An 18,062-nucleotide genomic window follows, 5' to 3' on the forward strand; every position below is an offset into this window, starting at 1 on the left:
CATATTGAAAGCTCTGGTCCAGGGAGTTACGTGTGTTCATATTAAAAGCCCTAGCTCTGGTCCAGGGAGTTACGTGTGTGGCTTGCTGTATGTAACGCCTTGGACCAGAGCTATGAAACCCACAACATGTCTGTTATTTTGTTCGTCAGTTCTCTTTGACCCACTGTCTGGACCAGGACAGGCATGTGCATTGTATTATTGTTGAGACACAATCTTCAGGTCTGACTGATAAGATTATGTATGCAGGTCTGACAGAGAAGGTCCTATTTGCACAAGCGTTATTACTTGGAGTGATCTCTCTCTCTCTCTCTCTCTCTCTCTCTCTCTCTCTCTCTCTCTCTCTCTCTCTCTCTCTCTCTCTCTCTCTCTCTCTCTCTCTCTCTCTCTCTCTCTCTCTCTCTCTCTCTCTCTCTCTCTCTCTCTCTCTCTCTCTCTCTCTCTCTCTCTCTCTCTCTCTCTCTCTCTCTCTCTCTCTCTCTCTCTCTCTCTCTCTCTCAAGGGGCTTTATTAGTTAAATAGATAATAAATAGATAATAAACAAAAGTGAAATAACAAGAAAAAGAAAGGAATAGAGATATTTAAAATGTCATATTATGTCAAAATACAGTGTTGTAAACATAAATATGGGTTATTGTTGCTGTGATGGCACACTGTGGTATTTCACCCAATAGATATGGGAGTTTATCAAAATTTGATTTGTTTTCAAATTCTTTGTTGGTCTGTGTAATCTGAGGGAAATATGTGTCTCTAATATGGTCATACATGTGGCAAGAGGTTAGGAAGTGCAGCTCAGTTTCCACCTCATTTTGAGGGCAGTGTGCACATACCCTGTCTTCTCTTGAGAGCCAAGTCTGCCTACGGCGGCTTCTCTCAATAGCAAGGCTACGCTCACTGAGTCAGTACATAGTCAAAGCTTTCCTTAAGTTTGGGTCAGTCACAGTGGTCAGGTATTCTGCCACTGTTTACATGCCGTTTAGGGCCAAACAGCATTCTAGTGTTCTCTGTTAATTTGTTAATTCTTTCCAATGTGTCAAGTAATTATCTTTTAGTTCTCTCATTATTTGGTTGGGAATAATTGTGTTGCTGTCCTGTGGGGTCTGTTTGTGTTTGTGAACTGAGCCCCAGGACCAGCTTGCTTAGAGGACTCTTCTCCAGGTTCATCTCTCTGTAGGTGATGGATTTGTTATGGAAGGTTTGGGAATCACTTCCTTTTAGGTGGTTATAGAATTTAACTTCTCTTTTCTGGATTTTGATAATTAGCGGGTACCGGCCTAATTCTGCTCTGCATTATTTGGTGTTTTACGTTGTACACTGAGATATTTTAGCAGAATTCTGCATGCAGAGTCTCAATTTGGTGTTTGTCCCATTTTGTGAATTCTTGGTTGGTGAGCGGACCCCAGACCTCACAACCACAAAGGGCAATGGGTTCTATAATTGATTGGTATGTCGGGTACTTCAGTAAATAGTACCCGCAAAACACCAGTCTCAACGTCAACAGTGAACTCCGGGATGCTGGCCTTCTAGGCAGAGTTCCTCTGTCCAGTGTCTGTGTTCTTTTGCCCATCTTAATCTTTTCGCTTTATTGGCCAGTCTGAGATATGGCTTTTTCTTTGCAACTCTGCGTATAAGGCCAGCATCCCGGAGTCACCGCTTCACTGTTGACTTTGAGACATGTGTTTTGCGGGTACTATTTACAGAAGCTGCCAGTTGAGGACTTGTGAGGCGTCTGTTTCTCAAACTAGACACTAATGTACTTGTCCTCTTGCTCAGTTGTGCACCGGGGCCTTTTACAAGGCCGGGTGCAGCATAGGAACACCTATGTGAGAAAGCTATTCATTGACTACAGCTCAGCGTTCAACACCATAGTGCCCTCAAAGCTCATCACTAAGCTAAGGACCCTGGAACTAAACACCTCCCTCTGGAACTGGATCCTGGACTTCCTGACAGGCCGCCCCCAGGTGGGGAGGAGGTCAGAGACCTGACCGTGTGGTGCCAGGACAACAACCTCTCCCTCAACGTGATCAAGACAAAGGAGATGATTGTGGACAACAGGAAAAGGAAGTCCGAGCACGCCCCCATTCTCATCGACCGGGCTGTAGTGGAGCAGGTTGAGAGCTTCAAGTTCCTTGGTGTCCACATCACCAACAAACTAACATGGTCCAAGCACACCACGACAGTCGTGAAGAGAGCACGACAAAACCTATTCCCCTCAGGAGACTGAAATGATTTGGCATGGGTCCTTAGATCCTCAAAAGGTTTTACAGCTGCACCATCGAGAGCATCCTGACGGTTTGCATCACTGCCTGGTATGGCAACTGCTCAGCCTCCAACCGCAAGTACTGCAGAGGTTAGTGCGTACAGCCCAGTACATCACCGGGGCCAAGCTTCCTGCCATCCAGGACCTCTATACCAGGCGGTGTCAGAGGAAGGCCCCAAAAATTGTCAAAGACTCCAGCAACCTTAGTCATAGACTGTTCTCTCTGCTACCGCACGGCAAGCGCTATCGGAGCGCCAAGTCTAGGTCCAAGAGACTTCTTAACAGCTTCTACTCCAAAGCCATAAGACTCCTGAACGTCTAATCAAATGGCTACTCAGACTATTTGCATTGCCCCCCCTTCTACGCTGCTGCTACTCTCTGTTATTATCTATGTATAGTCACTTTAATAACTCTACCTACATGTACATATTACATTTACATTTACATTTAAGTCATTTAGCAGACGCTCTTATCCAGAGCGACTTACAAATTGGTGCATTCATCTTATGATATCCAGTAGAACAACCACTTTACAATAGTGCATCTAAATCTTTTAAGGGGGGGGGGTTAGAAGGATTACTTTATCCTATCCTAGGTATTCCTTAAAGAGGTGGGGTTTCAGGTGTCTCCGGAAGGTGGTGATTGACTCCGCTGTCCTGGCGTCGTGAGGGAGCTTGTTCCACCATTGGGGTGCCAGAGCAGCGAACAGTTTTGACTGGGCTGAGCAGGAACTGTGCTTCCTCAGAGGTAGGGAGGCGAGCAGGCCAGAGGTGGATGAACGCAGTGCCCTTGTTTGGGTGTAGGGCCTGATCAGAGCCTGAAGGTACGGCGGTGCCGTTCCCCTCACAGCTCCGTAGGCAAGCACCATGGTCTTGTAGCGGATGCGAGCTTCAACTGGAAGCCAGTGGAGAGAGCGGAGGAGCGGGGTGACGTGAGAGAACTTGGGAAGGTTGAACACCAGATGGGCTGCGGCGTTCTGGATGAGTTGTAGGGGTTTAATGGCACAGGCAGGGAGCCCAGCCAACAGCGAGTTGCAGTAATCCAGACGGGAGATGACAAGTGCCTGGATTAGGACCTGCGCCGCTTCCTGTGTGAGGCAGGGTCGTACTCTGCGAATGTTGTAGAGCATGAACCTACAGGATCGGGTCACCGCCTTGATGTTAGTGGAGAATGACAGGGTGTTGTCCAGGGTCACGCCAAGGTTCTTAGCACTCTGGGAGGAGGACACAAGGGAGTTGTCAACCGTGATGGCGAGATCATGGAACGGGCAGTCCTTCCCCGGGAGGAAGAGCAGCTCCGTCTTGCCGAGGTTCAGCTTGAGGTGGTGATCCGTCATCCACACTGATATGTCTGCCAGACATGCAGAGATGCGATTCGCCACCTGGTTATCAGAAGGGGGAAAGGAGAAGATGAATTGTGTGTCGTCTGCATAGCAATGATAGGAGAGACCATGTGAGGATATGACAGAGCCAAGTGACTTGGTGTATAGCGAGAATAGGAGAGGGCCTAGAACAGAGCTCTGGGGGACACCAGTGGTGAGAGCACGTGGTGCGGAGACAGATTCTCGCCACGCCACCTGGTAGGAGCGACCTGTCAGGTAGGACGCAATCCAAGCGTGGGCCGCGCCGGAGATGCCCTACTCGGATGCCCAACACCAGTGCCCCCACACATTAACTCTGTACCGGTACCCCCTGTATATAGCCTCGCTATTGTTATTTTACTGCTGCTCTTTAATTATTTGTTATTTTTATCTCTTACATTTTTAGGTATTTTCATAAAACTGCATTGTTGGTTAAGGGCTTGTAAGTAAGCATTTCACTGTAAGGTCTGCACCTGTTGTATTCGGCGCATGTGACAAATAACATTTGATTTAATTAGCAGACTGTTCTAGTGTCCTCGCCAATTCATTGATACATATGTTCAAGAGGGTGGGGCTCAAGTTGCATCCCTGTCTCAACCCCCAGCACTGTGGAAAGAAATGTGTGTGTTTTTTCCACATTTTTACCGCACACTTGTTGTTTGTGTACATGGATTTTACTTTGTCGTATATTTTTTCCCCAACACCACTTTCCATCAATTTGTATAGCAGACCCTCGTGCCAAATTGGGTCAAAAGCTTTTTTAAATCAACAAAGCATGAGAAGACTTTGCCTTTGTTTTGGTTTCTTGTTAACACACTATAGTTTTGGCAAGTCGGTTAGGACATCTACTTTGTGCATGACACAAGTAATTTTTCCAACAATTGTTTACAGACAGATTATTTCACTTATAATTCACTGTATCACAATTTCAGTGGGTCAGAAGTTTACATACACTAAGTTGACTGTGCCTTTAAACAGCTTGGAAAATTACAGAAAATGATGTCATGGCTTTAGAAGCTTCTGGTAGGCTAAATGACATCATTTGAGTCAATTGGAGGTGTAACTGTGGATGTATTTCAAGGCCTACCTTCAAACTCAGTGCCTCTTTGCTTGACATCATGGGAAACTCAAAAGAAATCAGACAAGACCTCAGAAAAAAATTGTAGACCTCCACAAGTCTGGTTCATCCTTGGGAGCAATTTCCAAACGCCTGAAGGTACCATGTTCATCTGCACAAACAATAGTACGCAAGTATAAACACCATGGGACCACGCAGCCGTCATACCACTCAGGAAGGAGACGCGTTCTGTGTCCTAGAGATGAACGTACTTTGGTGTGAAAAGTGCAAATCAATCCCAGAACAACAGCAAAGGACCTTGTGAAGATGCTGGAGGAAACAGGTACAAAAGTATCTATATCCACAGTAAAACGAGTCCTATATCGACATAACCTGAAAGACTGCTCAGCAAGGAAGAAGCCACTGCTCCAAAACCGGCATTAAAAAGCAAGACTACGGTTTGCAACTGCACATGGGGACAAAGATCGTACTTTTTGGAGAAAAGTCCTCTGGTCTGATGAAACAAAAATAGAACTGTTTGGCCATAATGACCATCGTTATGTTTGGAGGAAAAAGGGGGAGGCTTGCAAGCCGAAGAACACTATCCCAACCGGGAAGCATGGGGGTTGCAGCATCATGTTGTGGGGATGCTTTGCTGCAGGAGGGACTGGTGCACTTCACAAAATAGATGGCAACATGAGGCAGGACAATTATGTGGATATATTGAAGCAAAATCTCAAAACATTAGTCAGGAAGTTAAAGCTTGGTTGCAAATGGGTCTTCCAAATGGACAATGACCCCAAGCATACTTCCAAAGTTGTAGCAAAATAGCTTAAGGACAACAAAGTCAAGGTATTGGAGAGGCCATCACAAAGCCCTGACCTCAATCCCATAGAAAATTTGTGGGCAGAACTGAAAAAGCGTGTGCGAGCAGAGACGCCTACAAACCTGACTCAGTTAGACCAGCTCTGTCAAGAGGAATAGGCCAAAATTCACCCAACTTATTGTGGGAAGCTTGTGGAAGGCTACCCGAAACGTTTGACCCAAGTTAAACAATTTAAAGGCAACGCTACCAAATACTAATTGAGTGTATGTAAACTTCTGACCCATTGGGAATGTGATGAAAGAAATTAAAGCTGAAATAAATAATTCTCTCTACTATTATTCTGACATTTCACATTCTTAAAATAAAGTGGTGATCCTAACTGACCTAAGACAGGGAATTCTTTATAGAATTAAATGTCAGGAATTGTGAAAAACTGAGTTTAAATGTATTTGGCTAAGGTGTATGTAAACTTCCAACTTCAACTGTATATGTTTTTGCTGTTTGTTCTTTGTTATAGAGCCAAAAAGATTGGAGAAGTGGTTTATACATCTCCATTTTGGATAGATAACTCTTCGTGTTGTTGTTTGTTTAGTGTTTTCTAAGTTTCCCAGAAGTGGTTAGATTCTACGGATTCTTCATTTACATTGATTTCTGATGTGCTGTTCCTTCTTTTTCCGAGGGTATTTCTGTATTGTTTTAGTGATTCACCATAGTGAAGGAGTAGACTCAGGTTTTCTGGGTCTCTATGTTTTTGGTTAGATAGGTTTCTCAATTTCTTTCTTAGGTTTTTGCATTCTTCGTCAAACCATTTGTCATTGTTGTTAATTTTCTTAGGTTTTCTACTGCCAAGTTTACACCTTCGCTATTACAGTGGAACGTTTTGTCCAGGAAGTTGTCTAAAAGGGATTGAATTTGTCGTTGCCTAATTGTTGTTTGGTAGGTTTCTACACTACTTTCCTTCCATCTATAGCATTTCTTAATGTTACTCAGTTCCTTTGGCTTTGATGCCTCATGATTGAGTATTGCTCTGTTCAAGTAGACTGTGATTTTGCTGTGGTCTGATAGGGGTGTCAGTGGACTGACTGTGAACGCTCTGAGAGACTCTGTGTTGAGGTCAGTGATAAAGTAGTCTACAGTCTCTCTCTCTCTCTCTCTCTCTGGACTATTTAGGAGGAAGAGGTAGTGGCTCGTGTGAGGCACGTATAACACTAATGAGTCAACAGTCTCTCTCTCTATTCCTCTCGCTCTTTCACTCTTTCCCTCTCTCTCACTCTCTGACTCTCTCTTTCTCTCTCTCAACAGACTCAGTGGCATGTGCAGTGCAACACTGATGAGTCAACAGTCAGGTCATTATTAACCTAAGGCCTAGCCATATCGGGTTGCAAAATTCCAGTAATTTGACCCAAATTCACATGGTTTTCTAGAAATCCTGGTTGGAGGATTCCAGGATTTTGTCCATAGTCCCTCATAATATTTGTGTGTGTGTTTTTTTACACATATTTAACCCCTTATTTTTGTTGGCACCAAACTTCCTCCTTTCTTCTATGTGTTTACCTTCAGACAAGTCCTGTGACACTTGTGGGGGTCGTAGAGTCAAACGGAGAACACCATCATGTTTGGGAGAGTCTCCCCTTTCCATAGTGGGGTCGTATTAGTTTGGAAGCTACAGATGTTTTTGTGAGATGACCGATTTTGGGGATGTCTCATGGTCTTACCGACACCGTTGTAGCTCAGCCACCTTCCACTGCAGATGCGGAAGGTCGTCATAGGCTGATGTGATGGATTGAGACGCAGGCCCTGCAAAAAACAACAACTGATATCTGAAGTTTAAACTGACGGATTGTGATGGGTATTTTTTTATTATGTTACTTAGATAGATGCATCAACTGACTCTTAAGGATTTGAAATCACTACAAGGCTGCCGACTAGAGCAGTATGGATGCTGTCTTAATTGGCCTGTCACCTCACCACCATCAACCACACACTGCTACTCCCGAGTGGCGCAGCGGTCTAAGGCACTGCATCTCAGTGCTAGAGGCGTCACTACAGATCCTGGTTCGATTCCAGGCTGTATCACAACTGGCCGTGATTGGGAGTTACAGAAAGACTAAATATGAAGGCCTTTTCTACATAGCTCAATTCTGATATTTTTCTGTCACTAATTGGTCTTTTGACCAATCAGATAAGCTCTGAAAATATATCTGTTCTGAAAAGATCTGATGTGATTGATCAAAATACCAATTAGTTTAAAAAAAAATCTGAATTTGGCTGCCTGTGTAAACACAGCCTTAGATGACCATAGATGCTGATTAAAGGTCATGTTTGTCCCTCTAATGGTTAAGGTTTGGGTAAGCTGATCTTAGTTCTGTGGCAAATTCTATACAAGGATAGATTGGCTACTACATCCAAGGCTGTGTGTGGACTCAGTGGCCTAATAATATAACATCTGTCTAAAACATTCCTTCCTTCCTTCCTCCCCTCCCTCCCTCCCTCTCTCCCCTCCCTCTCCTCCCTCTCCCCTCCCCCCTCTCTCCCTCCCTCCCCTCCCTTTCCTCTCCCTCCCCTCCCTCCCTCCCTCCCTCCACTCCCTCTCCCCTCCCCCCTCTCTCTCTCTCTCCCCTCCCTTTCCTCTCCCTCCCTTTCCTCTCCCTCCCTCCCCTCCCTTTCCTCTCCCTCCTCTCCCTTTCCTCTCCCTCCTCTCCCTCCCTCCCTCCCTCCCTCCCTCCCTTATTAAAGATAAATAACCACTCAACAAGTCAGGTGATTTGCATAATTCCATTCCTACTTCAGTCTACTTCTTTATTTGTTTGTTTCTGTGTAGTTTCTTTTTTGGTCTTGTGCAATCCGCAAAACTTCGCACTTTTACAAATGATATCATCGGGACGTACATACAAAACGACCTGCTGGATCGTGTCCAATACGGGTACATGTAAACATTTAATAAGTATCAATACATCCAAATACACAGAATTAAAGCAAAATAAACATCATAATAAAAACTGTTAATCTCCTTTACGATTAAATACCAGAATGTTAATAATAATAAAAATAATAACAAACATAATACAAAGTTATGATGATGGTATAATTAAACAATTGAATTATTCTATTATAAAATATTTTTTGTAGCTCTAAAAACCGTGGTTATATTTGCGACATGTCAGGCATGCACCTGGTACAGTAGAGTCTTAACACCCCAGAGACAGATCACACACATGGTCTCTGGTACAGTAGAGTCTTAACACCCCAGAGACAGATCACATGGTCTCTGGTACAGTAGAGTCTTAACACCCCAGAGACAGATCACATGGTCTCTGGTACAGTAGAGTCTTAACACCCCAGAGACAGATCACATGGTCTCTGGTACAGTAGAGTCTTAACACCCCAGAGACAGATCACATGGTCTCTGGTACAGTAGAGTCTTAACACCCCAGAGACAGATCACATGGTCTCTGGTACAGTAGAGTCTTAACACCCCAGAGACAGATCACATGGTCTCTGGTACAGTAGAGTCTTAACACCCCAGAGACAGATCACATGGTCTCTGGTACAGTAGAGTCTTAACACCCCAGAGACAGATCACATGGTCTCTGGTACAGTAGAGTCTTAACACCCCAGAGACAGATCACATGGTCTCTGGTACAGTAGAGTCTTAACACCCCAGAGACAGATCACATGGTCTCTGGTACATCCACTGCTCTTCCAAGGTGCCATCTGGGACGGAGCCTTTGTGACCTTGATTTAGTTTGGAGTTTGTCCTCTTGGGAATACTCAAATCGGTTTCATTGGTTCCATTATACAGGAAACACTAAACCAGTGGTTCCCAACCTTTTTTCTTTGTTTTCCGGTTAGTGTACCACCAACTAAATTTGGCTCTGCCCAGAGTACCCCTGAAGTACCCCCTCATGTGCATTTTGACCGGTAGGCCTATGGTCTCATGAGTCTTCTCTAGTACCCCCTCTAGTACCCCCTCCTAGTACCCATGGGTTGGGAACCACTGAACTAAACTAAGCACAGCCCTGGACTTTGTACCAAATTGCACTATATTGCCTATATAGTGCATTACATTTGATCAGAGCCCTATGGTCCCGGTCAAAAGTAGTGCACTAAATAGGGAATAGGGTGCCTTTTATGACATAGTGGTATTTGAAAGCATTTGACATTATATATTTGACCCAGGACTGTAACACACCCCAACACACCGGGTCACAAACACCCAGTCCTGGCCCCCCCCTCCCAATTAGAAATCATAATTATTATAATATATTTTTTTAAATCACTTAATTCAAAAAAATAACTTAGCACCCTAAAATGAGAGTCTTTTTTCCCTCTCGTTTATTTTGTCCTGGGTCATGTAACGGCTCTCCTGGAAGTCCTGTGGTTCCAGACCAGGTGTTAGTGTGTTCTAACGTGTACAACAGACACCTGTCTGTCTGTCTGTCTGTCCGCCCGCCCGCCTGTCTGTCCTCCTGTCCTTCCTTCCTTCGTTCTACCCTCACAGACGACGCCCCTGGCCACCTCGAGTTCCGTCGCGGCACCAATTTATCTACCAAAACACCAAAACAGACCGGGGTCAGGGGTCAGGTTGAATGGTTTTGGTCATAGTCTTGTTATAATAGAGACAACAGGGTTAAGGTTCCTTCCATGTCATTTCAGGCTACGTCCCAAATGGTATCCTATTCCCTGTAGTGCACTACTTTTAAACCAGAGCCCTATTTCCGATATGGTGAACTACCAGGGTCAAAAGTAGTGCACTATATAGGGAATATGGTGACATTTGGGACGCGAACCTCAGTCAATTCAATGTAATTCCTGAACTGACTGAATTGAAATGGAATTGACCCCGACCCTGAGAGACAGACTAAAGATAACACGTCCACCTTTACCAATATCAACATCAAGGGGAACAAATGTTTTAGAAAACACTCCACTAACTAAGATACATCCTGTGATTAATGCTCTTAGATAACGTTTTTCTAGGACCAGACACATGGGACAGACTAGACAGCGGTGTACAAATAGACTTCGTTATTCGTTCTAAAACACACAGTCATGCCAAGAAGTTTAAAAACAACATCATTATTGTAGTATGGTCACGTGGATATGTATCACGGCTTCCCTTCTCAGAGAATGTGACAGAACTACAGGTTGACCTTCATTTCAATAGGACATGTAAACTAGTAGGGCATTACATAGGCAGCTTTTTCCCAACCCCTCCTCGGCAACCTGTCCATGTACTATTACAACCTCTCCTCGGCAACCTGTCCATGTACTATTACAACCTCTCCTCGGCAACCTGTCCATGTACTATTACAACCTCTCCTCGGCAACCTGTCCATGTACTATTACAACCTCTCCTCGGCAACCCCCAGCCTGTCCATGTACTATTACAACCTCTCCTCGGCAACCTGTCCATGTACTATTACAACCTCTCCTCGGCAACCTGTCCATGTACTATTACAACCTCTCCTCGGCAACCCCCAGCCTGTCCATGTACTATTACAACCTCTCCTCGGCAACCCCCAGCCTGTCCATGTACTATTACAACCTCTCCTCGGCAACCTGTCCATGTACTATTACAACCTCTCCTCGGCAACCCCCAGCCTGTCCATGTACTATTACAACCTCTCCTCGGCAACCCCCAGCCTGTCCATGTATTATTACAACCTCTCCTCGGCAACCTGTCCATGTACTATTACAACCTCTCCTCGGCAACCTGTCCATGTACTATTACAACCTCTCCTCGGCAACCCCCAGCCTGTCCATGTACTATTACAACCTCTCCTCGGCAACCCCCAGCCTGTCCATGTACTATTACAACCTCTCCTCGGCAACCCCCAGCCTGTCCATGTACTATTACAACCTCTCCTCGGCAACCTGTCCATGTACTATTACAACCTCTCCTCGGCAACCTGTCCATGTACTATTACAACCTCTCCTCGGCAACCCCCAGCCTGTCCATGTACTATTACAACCTCTCCTCGGCAACCCCCAGCCTGTCCATGTACTATTACAACCTCTCCTCGGCAACCCCCAGCCTGTCCATGTACTATTACAACCTCTCCTCGGCAACCTGTCCATGTACTATTACAACCTCTCCTCGGCAACCTGTCCATGTACTATTACAACCTCTCCTCGGCAACCCCCAGCCTGTCCATGTACTATTACAACCTCTCCTCGGCAACCCCCAGCCTGTCCATGTATTATTACAACCTCTCCTCGGCAACCTGTCCATGTACTATTACAACCTCTCCTCGGCAACCCCCAGCCTGTCCATGTACTATTACAACCTCTCCTCGGCAACCCCCAGCCTGTCCATGTACTATTACAACCTCTCCTCGGCAACCCCCAGCCTGTCCATGTACTATTACAACCTCTCCTCGGCAACCTGTCCATGTACTATTACAACCTCTCCTCGGCAACCCCCAGCCTGTCCATGTATTATTACAACCTCTCCTTGGCAACCCCCAGCCTGTCCATGTACTATTACAACCTCTCCTCGGCAACCCCCAGCCTGTCCATGTATTATTACAACCTCTCCTTGGCAACCCCCAGCCTGTCCATGTACTATTACAACCTCTCCTCGGCAACCTGTCCATGTACTATTACAACCTCTCCTCGGCAACCCCCAGCCTGTCCATGTACTATTACAACCTCTCCTCGGCAACCTGTCCATGTACTATTACAACCTCTCCTCGGCAACCCCCAGCCTGTCCATGTACTATTACAACCTCTCCTCGGCAACCCCCAGCCTGTCCATGTACTATTACAACCTCTCCTCGGCAACCTGTCCATGTACTATTACAACCTCTCCTCGGCAACCCCCAGCCTGTCCATGTACTATTACAACCTCTCCTCGGCAACCCCCAGCCTGTCCATGTACTATTACAACCTCTCCTCGGCAACCTGTCCATGTACTATTACAACCTCTCCTCGGCAACCTGTCCATGTACTATTACAACCTCTCCTCGGCAACCCCCAGCCTGTCCATGTACTATTACAACCTCTCCTCGGCAACCTGTCCATGTACTATTACAACCTCTCCTCGGCAACCCCCAGCCTGTCCATGTACTATTACAACCTCTCCTCGGCAACCCCCAGCCTGTCCATGTACTATTACAACCTCTCCTCGGCAACCCCCAGCCTGTCCATGTACTATTACAACCTCTCCTCGGCAACCTGTCCATGTACTATTACAACCTCTCCTCGGCAACCCCCAGCCTGTCCATGTACTATTACAACCTCTCCTCGGCAACCCCCAGCCTGTCCATGTATTATTACAACCTCTCCTCGGCAACCTGTCCATGTACTATTACAACCTCTCCTCGGCAACCCCCAGCCTGTCCATGTACTATTACAACCTCTCCTCGGCAACCCCCAGCCTGTCCATGTACTATTACAAACTCTCCTCGGCAACCCCCAGCCTGTCCATGTACTATTACAACCTCTCCTCGGCAACCTGTCCATGTACTATTACAACCTCTCCTCGGCAACCCCCAGCCTGTCCATGTATTATTACAACCTCTCCTTGGCAACCCCCAGCCTGTCCATGTACTATTACAACCTCTCCTCGGCAACCCCCAGCCTGTCCATGTATTATTACAACCTCTCCTTGGCAACCCCCAGCCTGTCCATGTACTATTACAACCTCTCCTCGGCAACCTGTCCATGTACTATTACAACCTCTCCTCGGCAACCCCCAGCCTGTCCATGTACTATTACAACCTCTCCTCGGCAACCCCCAGCCTGTCCATGTACTATTACAACCTCTCCTCGGCAACCTGTCCATGTACTATTACAACCTCTCCTCGGCAACCCCCAGCCTGTCCATGTACTATTACAACCTCTCCTCGGCAACCCCCAGCCTGTCCATGTACTATTACAACCTCTCCTCGGCAACCCCCAGCCTGTCCATGTACTATTACAACCTCTCCTCGGCAACCCCCAGCCTGTCCATGTATTATTACAACCTCTCCTTGGCAACCCCCAGCCTGTCCATGTATTTGAACTGTTCCAGAACTAGCACACCTGACGCTACAACCGGTCAACGAGCACTTGACTACTATAATCAGGCGCCAGTTCAGGGCTACAACAACATTGTGAAACGTCCCCGAGGAGAGATTTGAAAAAGGCTGACATAGAGAATCATGGGCTCTCTCTATACCCAATAGTGGCCAATAAAGCAACATAGAATCTTCTTCTTATGCACTGATCTAGGACCAGTATTGCGCTTAACCTTCATATAGTAAGGTCCTAAGTATGCTGATCCTAGATCAGTGCTTAGGAGCGACTTCTACTTGCTTACAGGTTGCACTGAGCAATGGGAACTCACACGGGGACAACAGCACCCCCTTGTGGATTAATATAACAATTACACCAACAGACCTGGCCACATGCAACTAGGATTCAATCTGATCGCGGGTTATCGGCATTGCGACTTTTAAAGGCAATATCCGATTGAGTCGACATATGCAGCGTTTACCGTAAATGGAATCTCCGCGAACGCGGGAACATTTCCTGCCTATCACCCAGGATCTAATTTAATCCCGGCCTATACATCTGAACGGTTCTTTCAAACCCCCATTTGATTCATTATACACGTCATATTAAGAAGGTAACACTTATAAAATCACATATAAGCCAAAATAGCTATTCCAGAGAAATGATGTATTAAAGTAATACCGGTGTTCACAGAGTGAAAGCCATTGCAACCCTCAGCATTAAAACAAACCTACTGTATATATACTGACTGCACAAAACATTAACAACACCTGCTCTTTCCATGACATAGACTGACCAGGTGAATCCAGGTGAAAGCTGTGATCCCTTATTGATGTCACTTGTTAAATCCACTTCAATCAGTGTAGATGAAGGGGAGGAGACAGGTTAAACTCAATATTAGGAAGATGTTCCTAATGTTTTGTTCACTCAGTGTATACTGTAGGATTTAAACCCAATATTTTGTAGGAGTTAGTGTGGAGGCCTTGCTAACTGGGCCAATGTTATAAGGGGTAGGGAAGGGAACTAGTTTGTAGGAGGGTAGGGGTAGGGAAGGGGACTAGTTTGTAGGAGGGGAAGGGGACTAGTTTGTGGGAGGGTAGGGGTTAAGGAAGGGGACTAGTTTGTGAGAGGGTAGGGGATAAGGACTGGGACTAGTTTGTAGGAGGGTAGGGGATAAGGAAGGGGACTAGTTTGTAGGAGGGTAGGGGATAAGGAAGGGGACTAGTTTGTAGGAGGGTAGGGGTAGGGAAGGGGGCTAGTTTGTAGGAGGGTAGGGGTAGGGAAGGGGACTAGTTTGTAGGAGGGTAGGGGTTAAGGAAGGGGACTAGTTTGTGGGAGGGTAGGGGTTAAGGAAGGGGACTAGTTTGTAGGAGGGTAGGGGTTAAGGAAGGGGACTAGTTTGTAGGAGGGTAGGGGTTAAGGAAGGGGACTAGTTTGTAGGAGGGTAGGGGTTAAGGAAGGGGACTAGTTTGTAGGAGGGTAGGGGTTAAGGAAGGGGACTAGTTTGTGGAAGGGTAGGGGGTTAAGGAAGGGGACTAGTTTGTAGGAGGGTAGGGGTTAAGGAAGGGGACTAGTTTGTAGGAGGGTAGGGGTTAAGGAAGGGGACTAGTTTGTAGGAGGGTAGGGGTTAAGGAAGGGGACTAGTTTGTAGGAGGGTAGGGGATAAGGAAGGGGACTAGTTTGTAGGAGGGTAGGGGTTAAGGAAGGGGACTAGTTTGTAGGAGGGTAGGGGTTAAGGAAGGGGACTAGTTTGTAGGAGGGTAGGGGTAGGGAAGGGGACTAGTTTGTAGGAGGGGAAGGGGGCTAGTTTGTAGGAGGGTAGGGGTTAAGGAAGGGGACTAGTTTGTAGGAGGGTAGGGGTTAAGGAAGGGGACTAGTTTGTAGGAGGGTAGGGGATAAGGAAGGGGACTAGTTTGTAGGAGGGGAAGGGGACTAGTTTGTAGGAGGGTAGGGGTTAAGGAAGGGGACTAGTTTGTAGGAGGGTAGGGGTTGAGGAAGGGGACTAGTTTGTAGGAGGGTAGGGGTTAAGGAAGGGGACTAGTTTGTAGGAGGGTAGAGGATAAGGAAGGGGACTAGTTTGTAGGAGGGTAGGGGTTAAGGAAGGGGACTAGTTTGTAGGAGGGTAGGGGTTAAGGAAGGGGACTAGTTTGTAGAAGGGTAGGGGTTAAGGAAGGGGACTAGTTTGTAGGAGGGTAGGGGATAAGGAAGGGGACTAGTTTGTGAGAGGGTAGGGGATAAGGAAGGGGACTAGTTTGTAGGAGGGTAGGGGATAAGGAAGGGGACTAGTTTGTGAGAGGGTAGGGGATAAGGAAGGGGACTAGTTTGTAGGAGGGTAGGGGATAAGGAAGGGGACTAGTTTGTAGGAGGGTAGGGGTTAAGGAAGGGGACTAGGCTAGTACTATAGTTCCTATGTTTCTAAATGGAACCCGGTTAGCTCCTGAGTGGAATATAAAGACAGTAGGGTCAACTCTTTACATGTGCTCCTCTGATCCTACTTATGTCCTTCCAGACTCAGTATCCCAGAAGCACTACTGCTGCTCACCACAAATGAGGAGCTGTCCTTTAGTTTCTGAAGGCAGTAGGGTAGAGTTGCACCCTTTCCTTTTGTCTAATGTCATTCCAGGTTGAAATATCTCGCTTTGGCCAAACTCTGCTTCTCTCAGTCTCTGGCTAGCTAGCCAGGCTACTGTTTCTGTATAGGACCAGGCTATTAGAGTTAGCATAACTACTGTTTCTGTATAGGACCAGGCTAGGAGAGTTAGCATGACTACTGTTTCTGTATAGGACCAGGCTAGGAGAGTTAGCATGACTACTGTTTCTGTATAGGACCAGGCTAGGAGAGTTAGCATGACTACTGTTTCTGTATAGGACCAGGCTAGGAGAGTTAGCATGACTACTGTTTCTGTATAGGACCAGGCTAGGAGAGTTAGCATAACTACTGTTTCTGTATAGGACCAGGCTAGGAGAGTTAGCATGACTACTGTTTCTGTATAGGACCAGGCTAGGAGAGTTAGCATAACTACTGTTTCTGTATAGGACCAGGCTAGGAGAGTTAGCATGACTACTGTTTCTGTATAGGACCAGGCTAGGAGAGTTGCTGATTGCTCACTGGAGGAAACTCGTTCTCATCATCCAGACAGACGGGACCAGCGGCAAACTCATGTTCTGGGATCACCTCGCCCTTCTTAGCCCCACCATCCTCAGAGTAACCTGGGGTGGAGAGGAGAGGAGAGAGGTTACAGGTAAAGTTATACACACACACCCTTTCAGATACAACACAAATCTCTCTCTCTCTCTCACACACACACAATATTTCTCTCTTTCTCTCTCACTCACACACACCTGTAAGCGTGGTAGTGACTGGACCAGTGGTTGGTATGGCAACAGTGGCGGCGTATGATGGACATGCCTGGACAGGCACCGTGACCTCTGACCCTTCTGACTCCACCCCCTCCTCCTTGTCCTCATCCTCACCAAACAATCTGGGGGGGGATAAAATCAGCAAGAGAGAGCAGCAAGATGTGTGACCTGTTGCCACAAGAAAAGGGCAACCAGTGAAGAACAAACACCATTGTAAATACAACCCATATTTATGTTTATTTATTTTCCCTTGTGTACTTTAACTATTTGAACATCATTACAACACTGTATGTAGACATAATATGACATTTGAAATGTATTTATTCCTTTGAAACTTGTGAGTGTAATGTTTACTGTTCATTTTTTATTGTTTATTTCATTTTTGTTTATTATCTATTTCACTTGCTTTGGCAATGTAAACATATGTTTCCCATGACAATAAAGCATAAATACTAGGTCTGGTATTGAATAAGTTGCAGATGACAACATAAATACTAGGTCTGGTATTGAATAGGTTGCAGATGACAACAGAAATACTAGGTCTGGTATTGAATAGGTTGCAGATGACAACAGAAATACTAGGTCTGGTATTGAATAGGTTGCAGATGACAACAGAAATACTAGGTCTGGTATTGAATAGGTTGCAGATGACAACATAAATACTAGGTCTGGTATTGAATAGGTTGCAGATGACAACAGAAATACTAGGTCTGGTATTGAATAGGTTGCAGATGACAACAGAAATACTAGGTCTGGTATTGAATAGGTTGCAGATGACAACATAAATACTAGGTCTGGTATTGAATAGGTTGCAGATGACAACAGAAATACTAGGTCTGGTATTGAATAGGTTGCAGATGACAACAGAAATACTAGGTCTGGTATTGAATAAGTTGCAGATGACAACAGAAATACTAGGTCTGGTATTGAATAAGTTGCAGATGACAACATAAATACTAGGTCTGGTATTGAATAAGTTGCAGATGACAACAGAAATACTAGGTCTGGTATTGAATAGGTTGCAGATGACAACAGAAATACTAGGTCTGGTATTGAATAGGTTGCAGATGACAACAGAAATACTAGGTCTGGTATTGAATAGGTTGCAGATGACAACAGAAATACTAGGTCTGGTATTGAATAGGTTGCAGATGACAACAGAAATACTAGGTCTGGTATTGAATAGGTTGCAGATGACAAC

The 18,062-nt window shown here is 45.7% G+C and overlaps 3 protein-coding genes across 12 annotated transcripts in view; all 3 read right to left on the reverse strand.

Annotated features, from left to right (window-relative positions):
• Positions 1-8,261: 8,261 nt before the first annotated feature.
• LOC123743369 (uncharacterized PE-PGRS family protein PE_PGRS10-like) lies at positions 8,262-12,176 on the reverse strand. The gene is made up of 8 exons (XM_045719592.1): positions 11,924-12,176; positions 11,728-11,888; positions 11,609-11,692; positions 11,448-11,538; positions 11,217-11,377; positions 11,098-11,146; positions 10,944-11,062; positions 8,262-10,873 (listed from the first exon to the last, which is right to left on the reverse strand). Exons 1-8 carry the CDS (start codon positions 12,174-12,176, stop codon positions 10,811-10,813), a joined length of 981 nt encoding a protein of 326 aa, XP_045575548.1. The 3' UTR covers positions 8,262-10,810.
• On the reverse strand, positions 8,262-16,604 carry LOC123743370 (uncharacterized PE-PGRS family protein PE_PGRS24-like). 10 transcript variants are annotated; one of them, XR_006770100.1, is made up of 10 exons: positions 13,492-16,604; positions 13,359-13,449; positions 13,163-13,281; positions 12,960-13,085; positions 12,799-12,924; positions 12,680-12,763; positions 12,554-12,644; positions 12,428-12,518; positions 12,288-12,350; positions 8,262-12,252 (listed from the first exon to the last, which is right to left on the reverse strand). XR_006770100.1 is itself a non-coding variant. In XM_045719598.1 (10 exons), exons 1-9 carry the CDS (start codon positions 13,687-13,689, stop codon positions 12,386-12,388), a joined length of 933 nt encoding a protein of 310 aa, XP_045575554.1. In that variant the 5' UTR covers positions 13,690-16,604; the 3' UTR covers positions 8,262-12,168; positions 12,365-12,385. The 10 variants fall into 10 exon arrangements, 6 of the variants coding, with proteins under 6 accessions (XP_045575554.1, XP_045575552.1, XP_045575551.1 ...); XR_006770099.1 differs by having other exon boundaries at positions 12,288-12,441; positions 12,477-12,483; positions 12,519-12,644; XM_045719598.1 differs by lacking the exon at positions 12,288-12,350 and having other exon boundaries at positions 8,262-12,168; positions 12,365-12,441; positions 12,477-12,483; positions 12,519-12,644.
• Positions 8,262-18,062, reverse strand: part of LOC106606228 (WD repeat domain phosphoinositide-interacting protein 1) — a 56,638-nt gene continuing 46,837 nt past the window's right edge. The window contains exons 12-14 of the mRNA XM_045719591.1: positions 16,844-16,983; positions 16,611-16,711; positions 8,262-10,046 (exon numbers count right to left, since the gene is read on the reverse strand). Of these exons, the coding sequence (XP_045575547.1) occupies positions 9,996-10,046; positions 16,611-16,711; positions 16,844-16,983 (292 nt within the window). The 3' untranslated portion in view covers positions 8,262-9,995. The remainder of the gene's footprint in view (positions 10,047-16,610; positions 16,712-16,843; positions 16,984-18,062) is intronic.

The sequence above is a fragment of the Salmo salar genome, chromosome ssa06, assembly GCF_905237065.1.
Source record: "Salmo salar chromosome ssa06, Ssal_v3.1, whole genome shotgun sequence".
Taxonomy (NCBI): domain Eukaryota; kingdom Metazoa; phylum Chordata; class Actinopteri; order Salmoniformes; family Salmonidae; genus Salmo; species Salmo salar.